The 18440-nt window shown below is 43.3% G+C and overlaps 1 protein-coding gene across 1 annotated transcript in view; it reads left to right on the forward strand.

Moving 5' to 3' along the window:
• SYCE1 (synaptonemal complex central element protein 1) overlaps positions 1–18440 on the forward strand; it is a 335387-nt gene that overhangs the window by 125504 nt on the left and 191443 nt on the right. Inside the window, exon 5 of the mRNA XM_085631497.1 lies at positions 14125–14172. Within this exon, the coding sequence (XP_085487623.1) occupies positions 14125–14172 (48 nt within the window). The remainder of the gene's footprint in view (positions 1–14124; positions 14173–18440) is intronic.

Below are 18440 nucleotides of genomic sequence, written 5' to 3' on the forward strand. Positions count from 1 at the left end.
TCTAACTTTCTTAGCCTCGCAGCCCTTAGGCAGGGTTGGGCGCTCCCCACTCAGAACGTATACCAGGGATTTGTCCCAGTTAATGGTATAGCCAGAGTACTTTAAAAATGGAGCAAATATTTGTAGGACACGGTGAATAGAAAAACGGCGCCTGGCCAAATAAAGCAAAATATCGTCAGCATAGAGGGAGGTTTTATCCATCCAGTTCGCCGACCAATTGAGGCCTCTGATGAGAGGGTCCCCCCTGATCCAGATCGCCTGGGGCTCTAGAGCCAAGGCAAAAAGTAAGGGGACATCCTTGCCTCGTTCCCTTCTGTAATGTGAATGTTGTTGACCGACCCCCATTAACTGTAATTCACGCCAGCGGCTCAGAGTTGCACCCAGGATAAAAACCTAACCCCGAACCTGTATCTTGAGGCAAATAAAAAGGGCCATTCGATCATGTTGAATGCCATCTTGGCGTCCAGAGACATGATCGCTGCCTCTTCTCGAATTGAGGCTGCCCGAACCAGGACTCTGTGAAGGCGTTGAAGGTTCAGAGCGGTATTTCTAGCCGGCATAAAACCGGATTGGTCCGGGTGGATCAGTTTATGGAGAAGAGGTGAGAGACGCAGTGCCAGGATTTTGGCTAGAATTTTGACTTCTGGGTCTAGGAGGGAGATAGGCCTGTAGAGCCACAGTGCTTGGTGGGTTTTTCCTTTTTGTGTATAACAACCGTGTTGGCCAATCTCTGCGTTTCGGGCAGGACACCCCTGTCCACACTTTCCTCGTACATCTGTATGAGGTATGGGGCAATTGTAGCTGCATTAGATTTGTAAAGTTCAGTTGGAAGGCCACAAGGGCCCATGGCTTTTCCAGAATGTAAGGTGCCAATCGCCTTGGACACCTCATTTGTCAATTCCAAGTCCCTAATGTTCTGGTGCTCTAGAACAGGTAGTCCCAGGGTAGCTAGCAATTCTTTTCCTTCTGTATGGGTGGAGGCCTGAGTGCAGGCATAGACCCGCTTAAAGTGGTCTGTGAATGCCTCTGTGATCCCAGATCTGCCCCGCAGTCTCGTACCATCCTAGTATACAATCTCAGCCACCCATGAGTCTGGAGTGTTTGATGTTACGTACGAGAAGGGCAATCTCACCTTCTATCCCTTGTAATTGCTTCAGTTTTTCCTTCCTGTGTCCCGCTATTCCAGCCACCCCTAACCACTGTTTTGTATGCCTCCCACAGTACTATGTCCGAGTCAACCAATCCATCGTTCTATCTCCTGCATGATTGTCAGTCCTCGATGCACTTGAAAGAGCATCTTTTTCAAGGCTGCCCCATAAAAACAAACTCAGACTACAACTATACCCTTTGAAACACCCCGGATCCGCCTGCAACATGGACAGAAAACTGCCCACCCCCCAGTTTTGCAGAGTGCCTGTGTACCCTTAACTAGTATTCTTTGTGAAGGGGAATGCTACACAGCTGGAACTTCCCCAACAAGAGAACCACGTCCCCCCCCCCTATTCTCGACTATACGAGCCCATAATGTAACATGTTACAAACTTTAGTCATGATCTGTGTTCTAACATATGGAGCGTCTGTAAATTATCCCGCCTCTCGCAACAGCACATAAAGCTAGGCAGCATGGCCTAGTCACTTCTGGCCTGTCCCCACAAACTATACATACTTAACAGTGCAACAACAAGTCCATCATCCAGCATGGTATATTCACCCAGATCTCGTTGGGACAGATCTACACTCGTCGTCCCTCCGGCATACGATATCAGCCCACAGTGCGTGGAGAGTCGGCAAGCAAGTCATTTAGCATGACCGTTGTAGATTTTCAAAGGCCTTCTTCACGATCAGAATTTTCTTGGTGACTCTCTTGTCTTTGCAAACGTCTGGGAAAGTTATGTTTCTGAGCGCCGGGAGTTCTCCATCCTTCTAACCAGTCCCAAGTTTCCTCTGGGGTCTGGAAAAAACCAGGACTTCCCCCTCCGCCTGCACACACAGCTTCCCGTAAAAAGCATTGCGTATCTCACGTTTTTGTCTCGCAGTGCCCGCTTCACTTGCAGAAAGGATCTACACATCTTTTGCACTTTTAATGTGAAGTCTGGAAATGGATGTGATTGTCAAACTTGATTGGGGGGGTGGGGGGAGCAGTGCGTGCGGTTTGAAGGATAATGTCTCTATCGCCATAATTGAATATTCTCGCTAAAATGGGACGTGGACGAGCGCCTGGTTTCGGGGGACCTCCAGGCACTCTGTGAGAGCGTTCAACTGAGAAATATTGTGACAGAGTTCAGGCTTCAGATGTTTCTGAATCAAGTCTTGAACAAAGAGGTCAGTAGTTTGTCTCTCTGCTCTCTTGGGAACCCCCAAAATGCGTACATTATTTCTGCATGCGCGCCGCTCGTAGTCTTCAAGTTTCGCCTTCAGGTCCGAAGTTTGCGCCTGGAGCCTTTTGACAGTAGTTTCCATTGATTTCATAGATTTTTGGAGTGTTGACACTGAATTTTCGGTTGCTTTGACCCTTTCTCCCAATTTGCGTAGGTTGGCATGCATGAGGGTGACATCGGCCGTTACCGTGTCTATTTTGTATTCCAGCGCCGAGTGGACTCCCTGTATGGCTTCCATGACATCCACTAGAGCCGGGGTCCCCTACTCCGATTGTTGTTTTGCGCTGTGCACTGCGGTTCTCTCCTCTGTGGTATCAATTTTGGACTGTGCAAATTTGTGCAATTTTGTCTGGTGGGTCTGCTTGGACCCTCTCACGATAGACATGGTGGCGGAGTCTTCGCCTTAAAATAGCCCCAACGGCACTGTGGTATGGAGGCGGCAAGCGTGAGATTCGGGCGTGCCTAAATGATAGGAGTAAGTATTAATTACCAGCGCCCCACCTGACTGCGTTGGCAGTCGATCACTTAATTCGATACATCTGGAATGGGGGACAACTCTTGTTATCAGAGCCCACCACTCCACCCTGGATCGCACCAGCACCAAGCGTCACCGATTTCACTCCTTTTACTAGGCCACAAGACGAAACGTTACTCTCCAATACAATCTCCAACCTCCCTGGCCGCACAGTCAAAATTAATGCTGTTGATCCTCCAGTTATGTATGAAGGGGGCCCTCGCGCTGACTTTTCCTCCTGCTCGCTCCGCGGGCTCCCCTGCATCAAGTTAGCTGTGCCAGTGTGTGATGTAGACGGCGGGGGAGGGGGAGCATACAATGATCTGTAATCATGCCTTGGGGACGGAATATGCACTTTGAGCCCCAGATATCAGGCGCAATGCACAGGAAAGAAGGGGGGGGGGGAGGGAGACACCACTCTCCCCCCGCAATGGAGTTGTGAACAGCGCTGTCGATGTATTAGGCCCTTCGCGCCCCGTAGCTCATGCAGGAAATCACCCACCCGTGTAGGCGCTTGCGGGTCCACCTCCAGAGACCGAAGTGGCGCGAGGCTTTGCGCAGTGCTGTCGTCGCCGGGGTGCCCTCCGCCTCGCAACGCGTCCTGTTGCCTGCAGCGATAGCTCCGCTCAGGGCTGTCGGAACGTCACAGCTTTTGGACCGATTCTTCTGTAGGCGTCAGGGAGCTCGGGACAAATAGAATTTTCAGGCAAATGTGGATATTCGTGCAGATGTATGGGGAGTTAGGTGGCTGTCGATTGGAGCTCTTCTCCTTTGTGGCCATCTTGGGTGCTGGCTGGCCACGCCCCCCCAACTAAAACATTTTAAATCATAGTTTACTGTATACAAAAACACATTTGTAATCCATTTTAAAACAGATATCCCTCCTCAAGGAAGTGATGTTTCAGAAGGCTAAGGCCATGATGAATCTCAAATACTCTTTGATGATCCCATTGCTTTTGGCAGCCAGGGGACAACAACCCATGCTGAAAATATGAGTCCACGAGTTACACATTGTGCACAGTCATTTGAAGAAGGTGGTGGAAGAAGCTCATGAAGTTGGCTCTGTGACGCCAAGACAACTGTGGAGAAGATTTGGAGCTCACACTCGCTGTGTTGTTAACACACAATCCAACCAGACTATGGTGAATAGTGCTGAAAATGTGCAATTCTTTGGTGATATTGGGCAGCAATGCTGACGGATAAGCGCCTGCTGCAAAAGCAAAGAAAGTGTCAATTGATAACCATGGAGAAAAGCATTACACCTGGTTAACAAAACATTGCAAATACTCTTGCAAAACTTGAGAGTTTGACTTATGCAATGAAGAGTTTCTGGTTTGAATTACATCAGGCTAACCAGAGTCAAAGATCTGGGAAATGCCATAACTCAGCATGGATTGATGGTTTAAGTAGGTCAATAAATTGCCCTGCAAATGTCACTTCCACATTGTCATGCTTCACTGTGAGCTTACAAGTTGAGAGGTAGCTCGAGGCCTCATTGAAGTTGCTGATGCTGTGAAAACATTACACACATCACATTACAAGTGGCACACAAGTAGGAGCTGGTGAAAGGGAGGATCAGTCCAGTGTCGGCAATATTTCTGCAACAGATAATATAGTCTGCATAGAAGCAGGAGTAGCAGTGGAGTTGGGGTAAATGTAGGACATATAACATCTGGTCGTGGCAAATGCAAGTCTTAAACAGTTTTTTAAAGTTTTTATTTTTTGCGAACCAATTGATGTACCTTTTTGTTTTTACATTTGAAACATTTATGAATGTGAAATATTACTTTCCTTGCATACATCATCGTACCCGAAAATAAAGTAGTATTTTGGTTTACAAACTGAAAAGAGTGTTCCTATTTTGTTCATAGTAATTAGTTAACTTTAAAGCTAATACTGAAAAATAATTATTTGTTATGTTGGCTATCTTATTCGCCCTTTTGCTGCTCTTGACTCAACATGTCGCTGAGATGTTGACAGCTCTTTGTCCTCCATGTCCGACTCTGACATCCTTACTTCTAGTCGCTATACTGTGCAGAATTTAGCAACAAGTTTATGGTGAATATTGCAGAGAACCACCACTCTTACGGAGACATTAGAATCTACTTTTAGAAATCCAAAGCTACGTTCACTTAGGCCTCTTGTTCTTCTGAAGGCAACATTGTAACAACTCTCACTTGGTGTAGAAGGGTACAGATATGGAGTCATTATCCAGTGGCATGGGGCATAACCACTAGCATCTACAACATCAAATAGCATCTTAAGGAACAATACTAAATATGTTGGAAATAGTTACAGTTACTTAAATTATAATTACCCAATAAATATTCATCCTCAAAAGCTCCCTAGAAATCGTAATACAAAATCAGTAGTAACATTTTTTTGCATCACACACTGTAGGAAAGTAGGATCTTTCTGGCATACATACCCCCACTTTTTGAATGGTTAGAGTGTTTTTACTGCAGTTCACTGGGATCGAGATGCCCAGCTACATAATGGCTGCTCTGAACCTGATCATGTTTGGTATCAAACATGTTGGACTCATGCAACTACATCGATTCCAGTGTTAGTTGCATGATAGCATGTAATGGGGATCTCCTGAGAGGACCACCCATACCTACCTGTGCAGTCTTACAGGGTCTTCCTGCCAGCCCGCGCTGCTCCCAACCCTAAACAGTGTTCTGCCCCCCTGCTGATGAGCTTAACTCAGGCAGGGGAAGCTAAACAAAGGATTTCCTGCGAAGGAGAGAGTTGTAGAATTAGATAGGGTGGGGGTGCTTCCGAGTGCCACCAGACTGCATTTAAGGGCATATTTGGTATCCTCTGTACATCAACCAGTTTTGCCCAGTTCAGCACCCTTGGCTCCTACTCTGGCGCAAAACTACACAAAGGACAGAGGAGTGTCCACCCCACTGTCCAGCTCCTCCTTTGGGAGGTGCCCAGAGCTCCTCCAGGTAGCCACTTGAGTTTGCCATGTTGAATCTTGGACCCAGGGAGCATCTGACTGGCTAGGACAGCTGAGATGCGTCCCTTCTGATAGGTGGGTCACCAGAGAAGAGGTCCTTCCCCTTTTTAGGGTTACTGGAGGGCTCCTCTGAGAGTGGGTCCTTAGATTCGTCCCAGCAACAATTTCAAGATCCAACTGCCTGTTATCCGAAGACTGTTCAAAGACTCTTCTGCTGATGGACACTGGAATTCTGCTGTTCTTCAACCCAGGACTAAAGACAGGACTGCTTCCGGTGGGAAGATTCCTGCTGCATCTTTGTTCGTGTACTTCTTCAAGTTCTGAAACTCATTGGCCTTGCATCCTCCGAGTCACTAAGGACTCAAACTGCATCCGAGCCAGAAGGAATCTTACTTGAATTGAAGGAGACTCCTGCATCCGCAGGCATCTCTACGACAACGACCGGTTTGCTGATCCTGTTGCCCCCCAGACATTGCCCGGCTCTGTAACAGGTGGTGGTTTATTTGTTCTCCAGAGGCCTGACCAGTCTTCCCTGCAAGTTGGATGACTGCAATCCCTCTCCAGCCGACGTGAACTGCTTCCCAGATCACCACGTCTGTTTGCTGTTGCTAAGACTTGTTTGGTCTCTTCACAAAAGATCTTCAAGCTCCAAGAAGCCCGAGCCTCCAGCATTGCACAGCTCCAAGATTGACGTCCTGCCTGCATCCTCTGCATCATGGGCCTCCATCTCCTGTGTGCTGTTGAGGCTTATCTGTGACTCCCTGTGCCTGCTGTCAGAGGGTCCTTGAGGCTGCTCCATCGATTCCTGCTGGCTTTCCTGCGTGCTGAATGCCGGTCCTGAGTTACCCTTGCTTGGTTAGTCCCACGGACCTTGCTGGTGTGCAACACAGCATCTGCATCCGCAATCCATTGTTTGTGTCTGCCAAGGCTTTTTGGTGGTCCTGCTGGTCACTGACCTTCCTGCACTCATCGACCGGCATAAGACAGCTTGTGAAAGGCTTCTGTGCTCCTACATCGTTGCCTGGGCTCCACAGCTGCTGCTTTAACCTCTCCGTGCTATAGCAAGAACCAACTACAAGGGCTGGTATTATGCTTGTGTGCCTCCTGATCACTTCCGGGTGGTTTGGACTCTGGACCCTTTGATTTCAGGATTTTCTCTTCTGGATTTCACATCCTGGTTCCACCGGTCTGGCCCACAAGATGCTGTAGCAGGTGATCTTCCACGAACCTCCATTGGCGTCTACAGGTGGTTCCGACACCACGTCACCCCTACGCACCTAGGCTCCCTGGTGTAGGTATTCTGTTTCCTGGGGTATCTACGGGTGGGGTGGCTCTCTAACCTTCCTCCATCCTTGGGTACTAGTCACGTTTTGGTACTTACCTCACATTCGACTAGTTTAGTATATGGTTTGGCCCCCCGGTTAGGCCCCATGTGTTTTCTTATGCTACTTACCAATTTCTAAAGTATTTCCTGTGTGTATTTCAAATCTCCGGGTAGGAGATATACTAAGTTAGTGTCTAGCGTGTGCTAATGAATACAAAGTATTTTTATACTCACTTGGTGTGGTTCTTTCTTGTGTGAAAATCCTACTGACTGACTATAGTGGTGAATGCACCTGCTTTACACCCTCCTGAATAAGCCTTAGGTGCTCTCCACAGCTGCCCCTTGAGACCTCTGGTTTTCATGGACCTAAACACTACCACAAAGGGCTACCTGGACTTAGTGCAAAGTGCCTCACTATAGGTGGACACTATTTGCTGAGCCAGCCTCCTACACACGAATATAGTTCCTTACAACGCATTTGATTTGATCACATGCCATTACAACGCGGCCGTTACAACGACCGCATTGGTACTACACAATACCATTACATCGCAAGTCATTACAACGACTTGCATTAGGGGGCGTGCTGGACTTAGGAATGGTATTATTTACTATTCCTACTCCAGTATGCGCAACAGCAGGGAAGGTGTTGGATTTTAAATCCAATACCAGTGCGCCCCCTACTGCAAGTCGTCGTAATGACTTGCGATGTAATGGTATTGCATAGTAACAACTCGGTCGTTGTAACAACCGCGTTGCAATGGCATTGCGTTGTGGAGACAGCGTTGTAAACGCAGTTTCCCCTACATTCACCACTTGGATGTTTAGCGAATGAGTAGTTTTTATGGTTATGTAATAGATACTCCTTGTCAGATGGTGGGCAAAAAGGAACATATGTAACATCTATACAGCCAAGCATGTGTGGAAATTGGCGAGTGTCCAAATCTCATGGTTTTTTGTCATTCATGTGTATTGCGTGGAAAATAAATATGAGTTTTTATCCGCATTAACATTGCAAACAGGAATGCATGAAAACAATCTAGATATGGCACTCTATGTACCCCGACCAGCTATGTACACCTGCACATAGGTGGGCACTGACAATTACCCCCACCCCATGAATGGTTTATTAATTTCCTATCCTCACAAAACACAACCGCTATTTTTAAAAACAAAAAGTTACTTTTTTATGTATATAGAAAGCTTTTATTGTTCATTGATTTTAATTAATATCAAGTGCCCTCCTCTTTCACCTGTGTGTCATCATATCTTGTGTGTCTAGCCATGAATATGTATGTGTTACAATAATGTGATGTTTTGGAAAATGTGGAACATTTAACAATAACCCTTAGAGCAAAGCGATCACAGACACCTACAAGCATCCCCCTCACATGCATACAAACTAGACCACAATTCGGTTCAATTTAAACATGTCTGTGGTTTTGAAAGTATTCCTAGTGCTTCATAAAATTTTGAATAAAATAAATGTAGCTGGCTGTACAAGTACATGCATGTCATTATGAAGATGTGTATATCTAAACTTAAATTTGTTATATTTTTAAGGTCTATAGGTGAGTCCTGTTTCATGGAAATATGTGCTGCACTCAACAGGTTATAATAATCTTGCACACATATATAGGCCCTACTGTACCTCTGTACAGGCTGCACGTCAGAAGTGGCTGAGGAGAGAGGGTATACCCATCATGACTTACATGTGCTATTTGACTGACGATGTAACCTACAGAATGTAGCAGATATCCTCTACCTGCATGCATTCAATCTTAGTTTTATGGGTGTCTGTTGTGATGGAATCAAGCTATGAATGACTGCATTTGTGATGCTATTCTTTCCGTGTACATGCATTGCCAATGTGAATGGGTGAAACTTAACCGAGTAGCCACATGCCACTAAAATCTCAAGCAACCAACTGACGTACAAGATGGAAACGCAGGGTGCACATCAGTCAAGCAGACCGAGACATTGGAGACAATGTTGATGGCATGCCAGTGGTGCCTGTTATGGAAATGGTGTTCTCTGTGTCTGGTAGAGTCACTTGCCACTTTCATCCATTTAGTGGCACCTAATAGATGACTGGGCAGTGGAATAAAGTTCCTTTCCCGCCAACTGCCTTTCCACCAGTGAGTGTGGCATAAAAAGAAACTGATGCACTTGATTAGTGATATATCTGAATACCTTTCTAAAGCACTGTGGCTGTCTTGTCCATCGGTTTTTTGATATTTACAGGGACGGCATGGGAGTGAGCTGGGTTTCTCGAGCTCCAGCTTTAGTCTGTAACCATGTGAATTAATGGTGCACTTGGCTGATGATGTATCTGAGCACCTGCCTAAAGCACTAGGGCTTTCTTGCCTGTGAGATTCCCACTGTGTCCCTACGGACTCTATGGAAAGATGCTGCAGGCAGAACATGGAGTTCAGTCAGCATTTTGACATATGCAGGGATAACTTGGGAGTGGGCTAAGGGTAAATGTATCTCCTGCTGTTAGTTTGCAAATGTGAAGTATGACATCAGTTGAAAGACACTATCTCGTAATTACTGCTTTCCTTGACATCCCAAATATGTTGACCTGTGCACTGTGCAGAATGGGTACATAACGGGTGAATTCTGTGTACATTATTACAAATAAAACCATGATTTTCACAGAAAAAGCATAAGTTAGTTCAGGGAATTCAAAACCAAAAATGGCCTATAATTTGCCAGTTCTGCATTATTGGATCATTCAAAGATTCTCATCCTTGAATTTTCTCCCGACATCAGACTGGGAACCCGAGTAGTCAATGTTAGTATAGCAGTATACCAATACAGCAATCAACATGGAAAACAATTCTACATACATAACTAAACCATTTGTATCCCATCAACCTCATTAGACTACCCAAACTTTACTTTGGCCAATCAGGTGGAGGGGATCAGGGTTCCAACTGTTCTCATAGGCTCCAACTGCCAGGTATTCTACCGCTTTGTTCAGGCAACAAGGAATCCCTTGAGCTCTGTTCAACTCTTTCTACTGGAGTTTTTAACAATACTCCTCTGAGAAATCATCAAGGACTGAAGCTGTGTTATCTTTCTGAAAGCGTGCAGTAGAGTTTTATTATTTTGAGCAAAAAACAATGGCAGAATCCTCTCAGCTAAGGACACTCTTCAAGCATGTGTGGAGCCAGAAACATAAATAAATATATTTATTGTCTTCATAAATCTGTCTACAAACACAAGCATTGTGAAATAGGGCCACATTTAGTACCAAAACCTTAAAGACCGAGACGGTAGACTTCTGTGTCTCCTCAGAGGTGAAACACCACGTGCCGCTTCAAAAAAAGCGTGCTAAAATCTAAAAAGTGCAAAACTGGAAGGCTATGGATCAAAACATGCATTTACTACGGCTGCCTTAGAACCCAGGTTTTTCCTACCAAAAATCCTTCTGTGCCTGCCTTGAAGATGTAATCATGTTGAGGTCAAACTCAGCCAAAAAGAAGCCAAAGTCAACGACTCCACCATCTGTGACTATCGATTATATTCCATAGAATCAAAAAGGATCAATGAAGGCACCATCAATGCGTGTTTCTAAAGTGCAGGTTTCATTATCGCCTACCGTCCCATTGTTGGCGAAGTCAGCGATGAAGAATAGTCTACAGGACACAAAGATCCCTAACCATCGATGATCACTCAGCAACCAGAGACAACTCTATCATTGAGAAACTCATCATCCTCTACGTAGAAACTACTACCATTTATGACAAAAACATTGGCGAAGAGCAAACCAGTGTCAATGACAAAAGCATAGTTGACATGAACTACCTTCATTGATGAAGTTGTTGTCTGCCATCAAACCAGCTCAGTCGACGAAGACTTTTGAGAACAAAGCAGAAACGTCTGTTGATGGTCAGCATTGCATAAACACTCTCGGGCCAAATCTGTCATGTTATCGTACGTTATCACTAGTAGTAAGAGTGAGATCATCATCTGCAGTGTAGCATGTCGCCATAATCATTACTGTTTTGCCTCAGACACCAATTGATTCTATGTTACCCCTGGTACTGCTAGTCGGACTTGCACCAGAACAGCTAGATAATTCAGAAGTGTCATCTTCTGATAAGGAGAGGTTCTCAGACCAGGAGTCGGAAAGATTAAAAAATTATACTAATTATGATATGAATTCAGACACAAGCTTCCTATCTGAAGGGTTGCGCGACCTTGTTATATATTTTATTCTAGAAAACTCTGATGATGACATAGAAGAAAACGATGGCCGTGCTTCTCTGTTGAACCACAAGAAATGCTGATTTCACACATTCCCGACTCTTAAATAGTAACAGTGCACTTGGAATTTTTCCAGGACTTGAAAATGGAGGATTCCCTCTGAACTAGAGTAGTAGCTCCACCACAGGAACCTCGAATAGACTTCAGACCATGGCCATTGACAGATGTGCAATCAAATACCCAGCTACATCAGGCAAATCTTTCTCAGGAAAAATCAACATAATTACCGAGAAGAGAGGCTGGGCATGACACACTGAACCATAGCACGAAGAAGGGGATAATTTCCAAGGCCATGACACAGACTCCTCTTATGGAGCTAATCAAAATCCTGAAGGGCTTAGCTACATGAGCCAGCCAGCAGCGGGATTAATTGGAGCAGCAACACTGGAAATAACAAGCAAAGCACATGATACAGCACCTGCATGCTTGCTGTGCCAGATTAAGGCGGGCTCTGAGTGGTTGAAGTTCGCAGGAGAAGCACTGAAACAACAAATAAGAAAGCTACTCTTTAAAAATGCCATAGAACCAGCACCATATATTGGAGACAAATGTTGGATTTTATTCAAAATCCTTCCTTATCTGCCAAAATGGGGAGCAGGGGACCGTTCTGGATCCTAAAGCAATGAACAAGTTTATAAAAGGCAGACTTTCAAAATGATATACTTGCTCGATACACTGCAATCAGTAAACAAAAACGACTCTACAACGGACAACACTATCATTGCAAATCACTCCCATTTGGTTTGACGTCAGCACACAGGATCTTCACGAAATGCATTGCTTCATTAGAGACTTACCGGCTGCATTAAGGGATAAGAATGCATCCATTCCTCGAGTGCCTTATGAAAGCAGCATCGCCTTAGCAAACACTTCACTATGCTAAGCGAAAACTTACAGAAGAAATTGGGTCTCACATATAACATTGACAAGTCTATCCTAAAGCCAACTTAGAACATATTGCTCTTGTGGGCAAACATGTCTGCACATCTGATAAAAATGTGTTCATCACAAAAAAGATAGAAAAGCTATACACAGTGATTTAGGGAATTAGCTTAAAACTGGATAACTGTAATGAAATTCCAAGTAATATTAGGGATACGTTCTTCCCGCATTCCACTCATGCCACATTGCAGACTTGAGACCCCTTCAAGAAGGTTTGGTCTTTGGACAAGCAATGGAAACACATAACAGGCCATTTGAAAAACTTGATCCAGTTACCCAGCAAGATGAAAGACTCCATGCCATGGTGGAGGTAAAAAACAAATGTATACGCTTACTTGCACCTATATGAGAACAAAACATTCTTTAATCAGAAATGCCTGAGTGAAAGGCTGGGCAGCACACATGACAGATATGTCAATAAGCGCAGTATAATCATGACAAGAACAAACCTACATTTACTGTCTATGAAAAAAAAGTTGTCATCTTTTACTTGCGTTTGTAAGGGAGGTCAGCAAACAAAACCGTCATCACATCCTCAAAAGGTATGGAGGAACTAATGTCCCCACTATACAACAGGTGCAAGTTCGAATGGACAAGATGCCAAAACTTGATGAAATCACAAAAGGTCTCAAGTGAACTTCAGATGGTTTGCAGGTGATCAATTCATCAGAGCAGATCTTGCTCAGTAGTTGAAAGAATGGCCCCAGTGTTCCTGGCATAAAAAAATACGCGGCTATGACGGGCGTGCTGCCGTCTCACCAGCTTGGAAATTAAGCGTGGTTCTAGGCAACTCATAAGATAAGCATTTCACATGTTGTCACAAACAGCTTTTCTTCTGAATGAAAAAATGCATTTACCAACTTTTTGTCCTCAACAGCTGCTAAAAAAAGCTCCATGCTCACAAGACATCAAGAAATACTTCAAATTTGCTCTTGAAAAGACTACATTAAAACTGGCGAGTAGTTTCTTGTGGAAAGACAAACTAAGGTTGCCCTTTGTGAAAGCAAATCTCTTCAAGGTGTATCAATCACTTCATGCATTATCACATAGCCATAAGAAAGTTGGCAGACCATTGAAGCACAGGATTAGAGTCACTCAACAAGGGGCATGGCGGCAACAACTACTCTATTTCCAGATGTACCTTTACAAGACATCTGTAACGCGGCATCCACCCACACTTTCAGCAAGCTTTACTGTTTGGATGTCAAGTCATCGGCTGAAATGGCAGTGGGTCATGCAGTGCTAACCAACCTTTTTTTTAGCAAGGTTTACCACCTTAAATGAAATAAAATGCTGCTTTGGTAATCCTAATTGGTAATAATATATTACGCTTTGGTATAAAGAGGGGATTATAATGTTTATTAAGGGTGCGTGAGCAGTCACACATTCTTAAGTACTACTGTGTGTTCCAGCACTGTCTTCTTTTAGCCATCCAGTTGTTGGGGTGGATTGTTATCCTCTTATCTACCGCAGATTAACCCTTTTAAACGGTGTTCTTCTGATTTCCTTTGCAGTTAGGTTACCATCACTTTTTTCCTGAGTCCTAAAATAAGCCTGTCCCAAGTTAGTTCACACATTCAGAGTTCCTTGGAATTTATATGATGCGGAAGTACATTATATTGATCGAATCACTGCTGCTTGGAAATACAGCCCCTATCTTCGTCTTTAGCTCTTTGAGATGATTTTGCCTATCTCACTTACTGTGCACTGTTCTTATTTTTTGTAGTGAATGATGAAAAGTCTCATCTTGAGGAAACACTGAATGAGAAGCGAGGTAATTATGACTGGCTGATGGCTAAAGTCAATCTTTTTTTACTGGGCGGTGTGATTTCATCTTTAGTAGAATTAGTTTGGTATAGTTTCAGAAGATGAAAAAATTTAATGCATCACTATATTCAGGCCCTGAAAATAAACATGAGTATTCCCCAAGTCTAAACATCGTTCTTCTTCAGGGGGTCCTTATTAATCGTCATAAGTAATGAAGTGTCCTGCCTAAGGCAGGAGCCTAGATTCCTTTTGACAAAATATCTACATTATCTATTTTGTTTTGAAAAGCCCATTAAAAAAAAAAAAATTTTTTTGGTGGGCTGTTTCAGATAGTTTTAGCTAATTTCCTTTTGTTTTTTTTCCCAAAAGAACCACATTTTAAAAACAAAAAGGTCACTACATGAAGAAAAGTAACAATAAAACTCTTCATGAACAGAAACCCTTTGATTGGAAAACAATAAAGCAAAGAATGGTGATGGATCTAGATAGGCTGCAGGCTACAGAAGATGAAAAACTGATTTAATAATGCCCCACAGTGACAGTTCAGTTTTTGTTTACTGGTGACAGTATGTTGGAGCACAGAGTGGTTTGGTTTTTTTTATTTGAAAACTATTCGCTACTTTACAAAAACAAACTTCAGTTGCATCTTCTGGGATTGATATGGTTTTATTTGATTTCCTCTCGAAAGATTTTAAATTTTTACAAGTGAATGCCACCTGTGTTTCCAGAACACCCTTCATGTGGAAGGAAAGACAGACAGACCCTCACAATGTCTACACTGTTTGCCTGCTAAAATCTCATCAATTTGAAGGATGTCTTTCTGTAAAAATGTCCAGGAGGGCTCTGAAGGACGAAAATTAGACTACAGTGCCTTTAGGGAGACCATAGATGGCATTAGAAATTTGCCTAAGGAAGATCTGATGAGCATGTACAGAGTGGGTTCCTTTATAATATCTTACTCTGCCACCTCAAACTCCCCAAGAGGAATAGCCATAGAGAAAACTCAGTGTGAGGACGTTCCTGGTCTACATCTGGATCCAAGGAAATTGACACAGAAATGCTCTTTGATGCCAAAGCACTTGACAAAGGAACAACTTTCAACACCAAAGAGTACAACATCAAATAGGAGATTACACCTTTCAGCAGGCAGGTACTAAACTGAAAGGAAAAGTCCTTGAGACATTGGACTCTGTGAACTCTAGGGTGTACTTGATCCAGATTCCAGGGCAAAAGCTGCAGTGGACCAAACGTTCCTATGGAATATGTTTGGATAGAGTAGTTTCTTTTTCTTTCTGTTTTTCTCTTTCTTTTATAGGATTGGTATTGCAACTGTATTCAGTGCATATGGCTATCAATGAAGATCCCCAGGGGGAGAAGGAATGGTTACCTACCTGTAATCCTAGTTGTTCTTCAGGGAAAATGTTCATTAAAGTCATAAGCGATCTCACCCATCCAGGAGAACATACAAGGAAATGAACTTCTATTCTCTCAGGTTCCTTGAATCCTTTACAGAGAAAATTGACCTAACTATCACTGGTGAGGCAAGCTGGGATATTGTTGGGGTGCTCTTCATGAGAATAGCAATGCCACCTTTCCAGCCTCTGCAGGCTGCAGCCTGTCTACCTACATTGCCCTTCCATTCGCTCTTTGTTCCTTCAAAACAGATTTGTGAGTTTTCTTGTCACTTTTCTCTGTGTACTTACAGTTTTGATTTTAAGGTTGGATTCTTTTAATAAGGAATACAAACAAAAATTGGCTGGATGAGTCTGTCTAAAACTTTATTTTGTATTTAGACATTGACTCTTCCAAATGAAAGTGTGATGTATATATTTTTTAATAAGTTCAGTGACATGACATGGGTTGGACCATTAAGGGATTAGGGGCCATATGTAGGTAGCATAACATTTACCGATTCATAAATACCGAATTTTACTGATTCGGTATTTATGAATCGGTAAATAGTATGTAGGTAATTAATCGGTAATCATTACCGATTCGGTAAATATCGGTATTTATGAATCGGTATTTACCGAATCGGTAATAATGCATCCCTTCCCATTGATTCCTATGGGCCTGGAGGCCCATAGGAATGAATGGGAAGCCAGTTACTATTACCGATTCGGTAAATCCCGAATCGGTAATAGGGGAGGCATTATCATGGGTGGCAGGGTGTCACATTGACACCCTGTTGCACCCCTGATTCGTGCATGTGTGCACATGTGGCGCACATACATGCCCTAAGGGCATGTATGTCTGCCACATGGCACTTCACAAATTGCACAAAAATGCTTTTTTAAAGGTATTCGTCATTTACCATCAACTTGTAGTTGGTGGTAAATAACGAATCCAGACACCAATTATGCACTCACTTGAGTGCCCCCTACATAGCATTTCTGGATTCGGTATTTACCGAATCGGTATTTTACCGATTTCTTAAAATTCCGATTCGGTAAATACCGAATCCAGAAATCAGCCACCTACATCTCAAGTGCCTCAATACCGGTCGGTAACGGGATATTTACCGAATTTCGGCCGTTACCGACCGGTATTTGGCTTCCTACATATGGCCCTAGGTCTTTGTAGTGAGGAGGGGAAGTAGGACTGCAGGGAAGTAACTGTTCCTTATGCAATGTTTCAAATTGTAGCCCTCATTCATACGTGTGCAATTAACTGCGTTTCGAACTATGACGTGTCATGGGGTCATCACCAAGAAAAAACAATATGTAAGGCACATGTTATCTTCTTACTTCATCAACTTTATCAAACTCCTCTACGTGAACCTGCGTGCAATGGTTCTGGTCAATGGTTTCCTGTCATTGAGATTTAACCTGTAAAGGGGAACCACACAAGGATGCCCACTATCTCCTCTATATACTGATTTGGAAGCCTCTTCTCCATAGGTTTGGAAACAACCACAATATTAAGGGTACTCAAGTGCAGTCTCAAGAGTGCAAGCTGTTACACACAAACTTGAAAAGGGCCCCTTGAGACCACTTCCTTAGTAGTAGCTTATCACTCCTACTTGGGAATTTTGCAGCCTGTTTCGCTCGCATATCAATGTGCATGTCAAACTGATTCAGTATTTGGAAGGGAATCGCTGTGAAGTCGTAATCCCAATTTAGGAGTCAGTAAAAGTTTGCAACACCTAAAGTGGAATTACCACATTAAAATTAAGCATTTTTAAGTTTCCAAACTGCAAATTGGGGTGTTTGCAACCATGCTTAATAAATCTGTCCCTTTCTGCTATAGCAATTTCACAAGAACATGCCCATCTGTATAAATCCACATTCACTCAAATCAAAGAGCTCTGATACATATAAGGCCATTCATAATGTCATCAGCTTTCGATACACCTCAGCCTGAAATCTGGGATATTGTATTAAACATTGCTTGTCATTATCTACACAGGAAAATATTTAGAAAAGTGTCCTCCATTGATCCAAATCTGCATCAATTACACAATCAATATATTTAATTCCCCAGCGATCTCTTTGGTCACCTAACAAACTTCACAAAGCTGACCTTCTTCAAAGTAACCAATGCTGGTGATGCGAATAGCCAGACGGTACAGTCAAACAACTCTTTTGTTAAAATATTGCCAAATATATGGTTGATGTATTAAAAGCCATTATCAACAGTGCTGCGCTTAGCTCCATTCTACTTTTGAGGGAGCTGTTTCTCGAAACTCTGCATGACTATCTAGCCTCAAAAATATTTAAATAAGACTATTTGGCATTATAACAGCAATTGCTCTTCAGACAATCACAGCTAGATAGAAGGACTGCTATCCCACAACATATTCCTGTTGCTGGAACTCCTAGTCAAACTGACAGAATCAAAGACAAAATCTCAGACTTTGTACTCTTATTATTTACATGATCTTCCACACACTTAAGCACATCACCAACTAAAGAAAGGATACATACACCAGTAACCACTGGAAGGTCTTAGAAGTTAGGAAACCCCTGTGACAGCAAACCGCTTGACAAAAGAAAATGCACACTTTTGTAATCTTCAGCGCCTCTCACATCACAACTAATTTTTCTCATTTTATTATCAAGCTCCATCGGCCCTTGACTACAACACTCTCCAAACATGGGCTCAATTTTGCTAAACCAGGCTGACAGGCGAAGAGTAGTATCCTTTGACCATCTTCTTCTCTGTTACATCTGGTACATAGCTAATTCCTGATTTCCTGAACATATCTCAACTTTTTTCAACAATATTGTTTTTCCTTTTTGTTTGGAAACTCAGTAGAACTACTGACAGGCGTCT

The sequence above is a fragment of the Triturus cristatus genome, chromosome 10 (assembly GCF_964204655.1).
Source record: "Triturus cristatus chromosome 10, aTriCri1.1, whole genome shotgun sequence".
Lineage (NCBI taxonomy): Eukaryota > Metazoa > Chordata > Amphibia > Caudata > Salamandridae > Triturus > Triturus cristatus.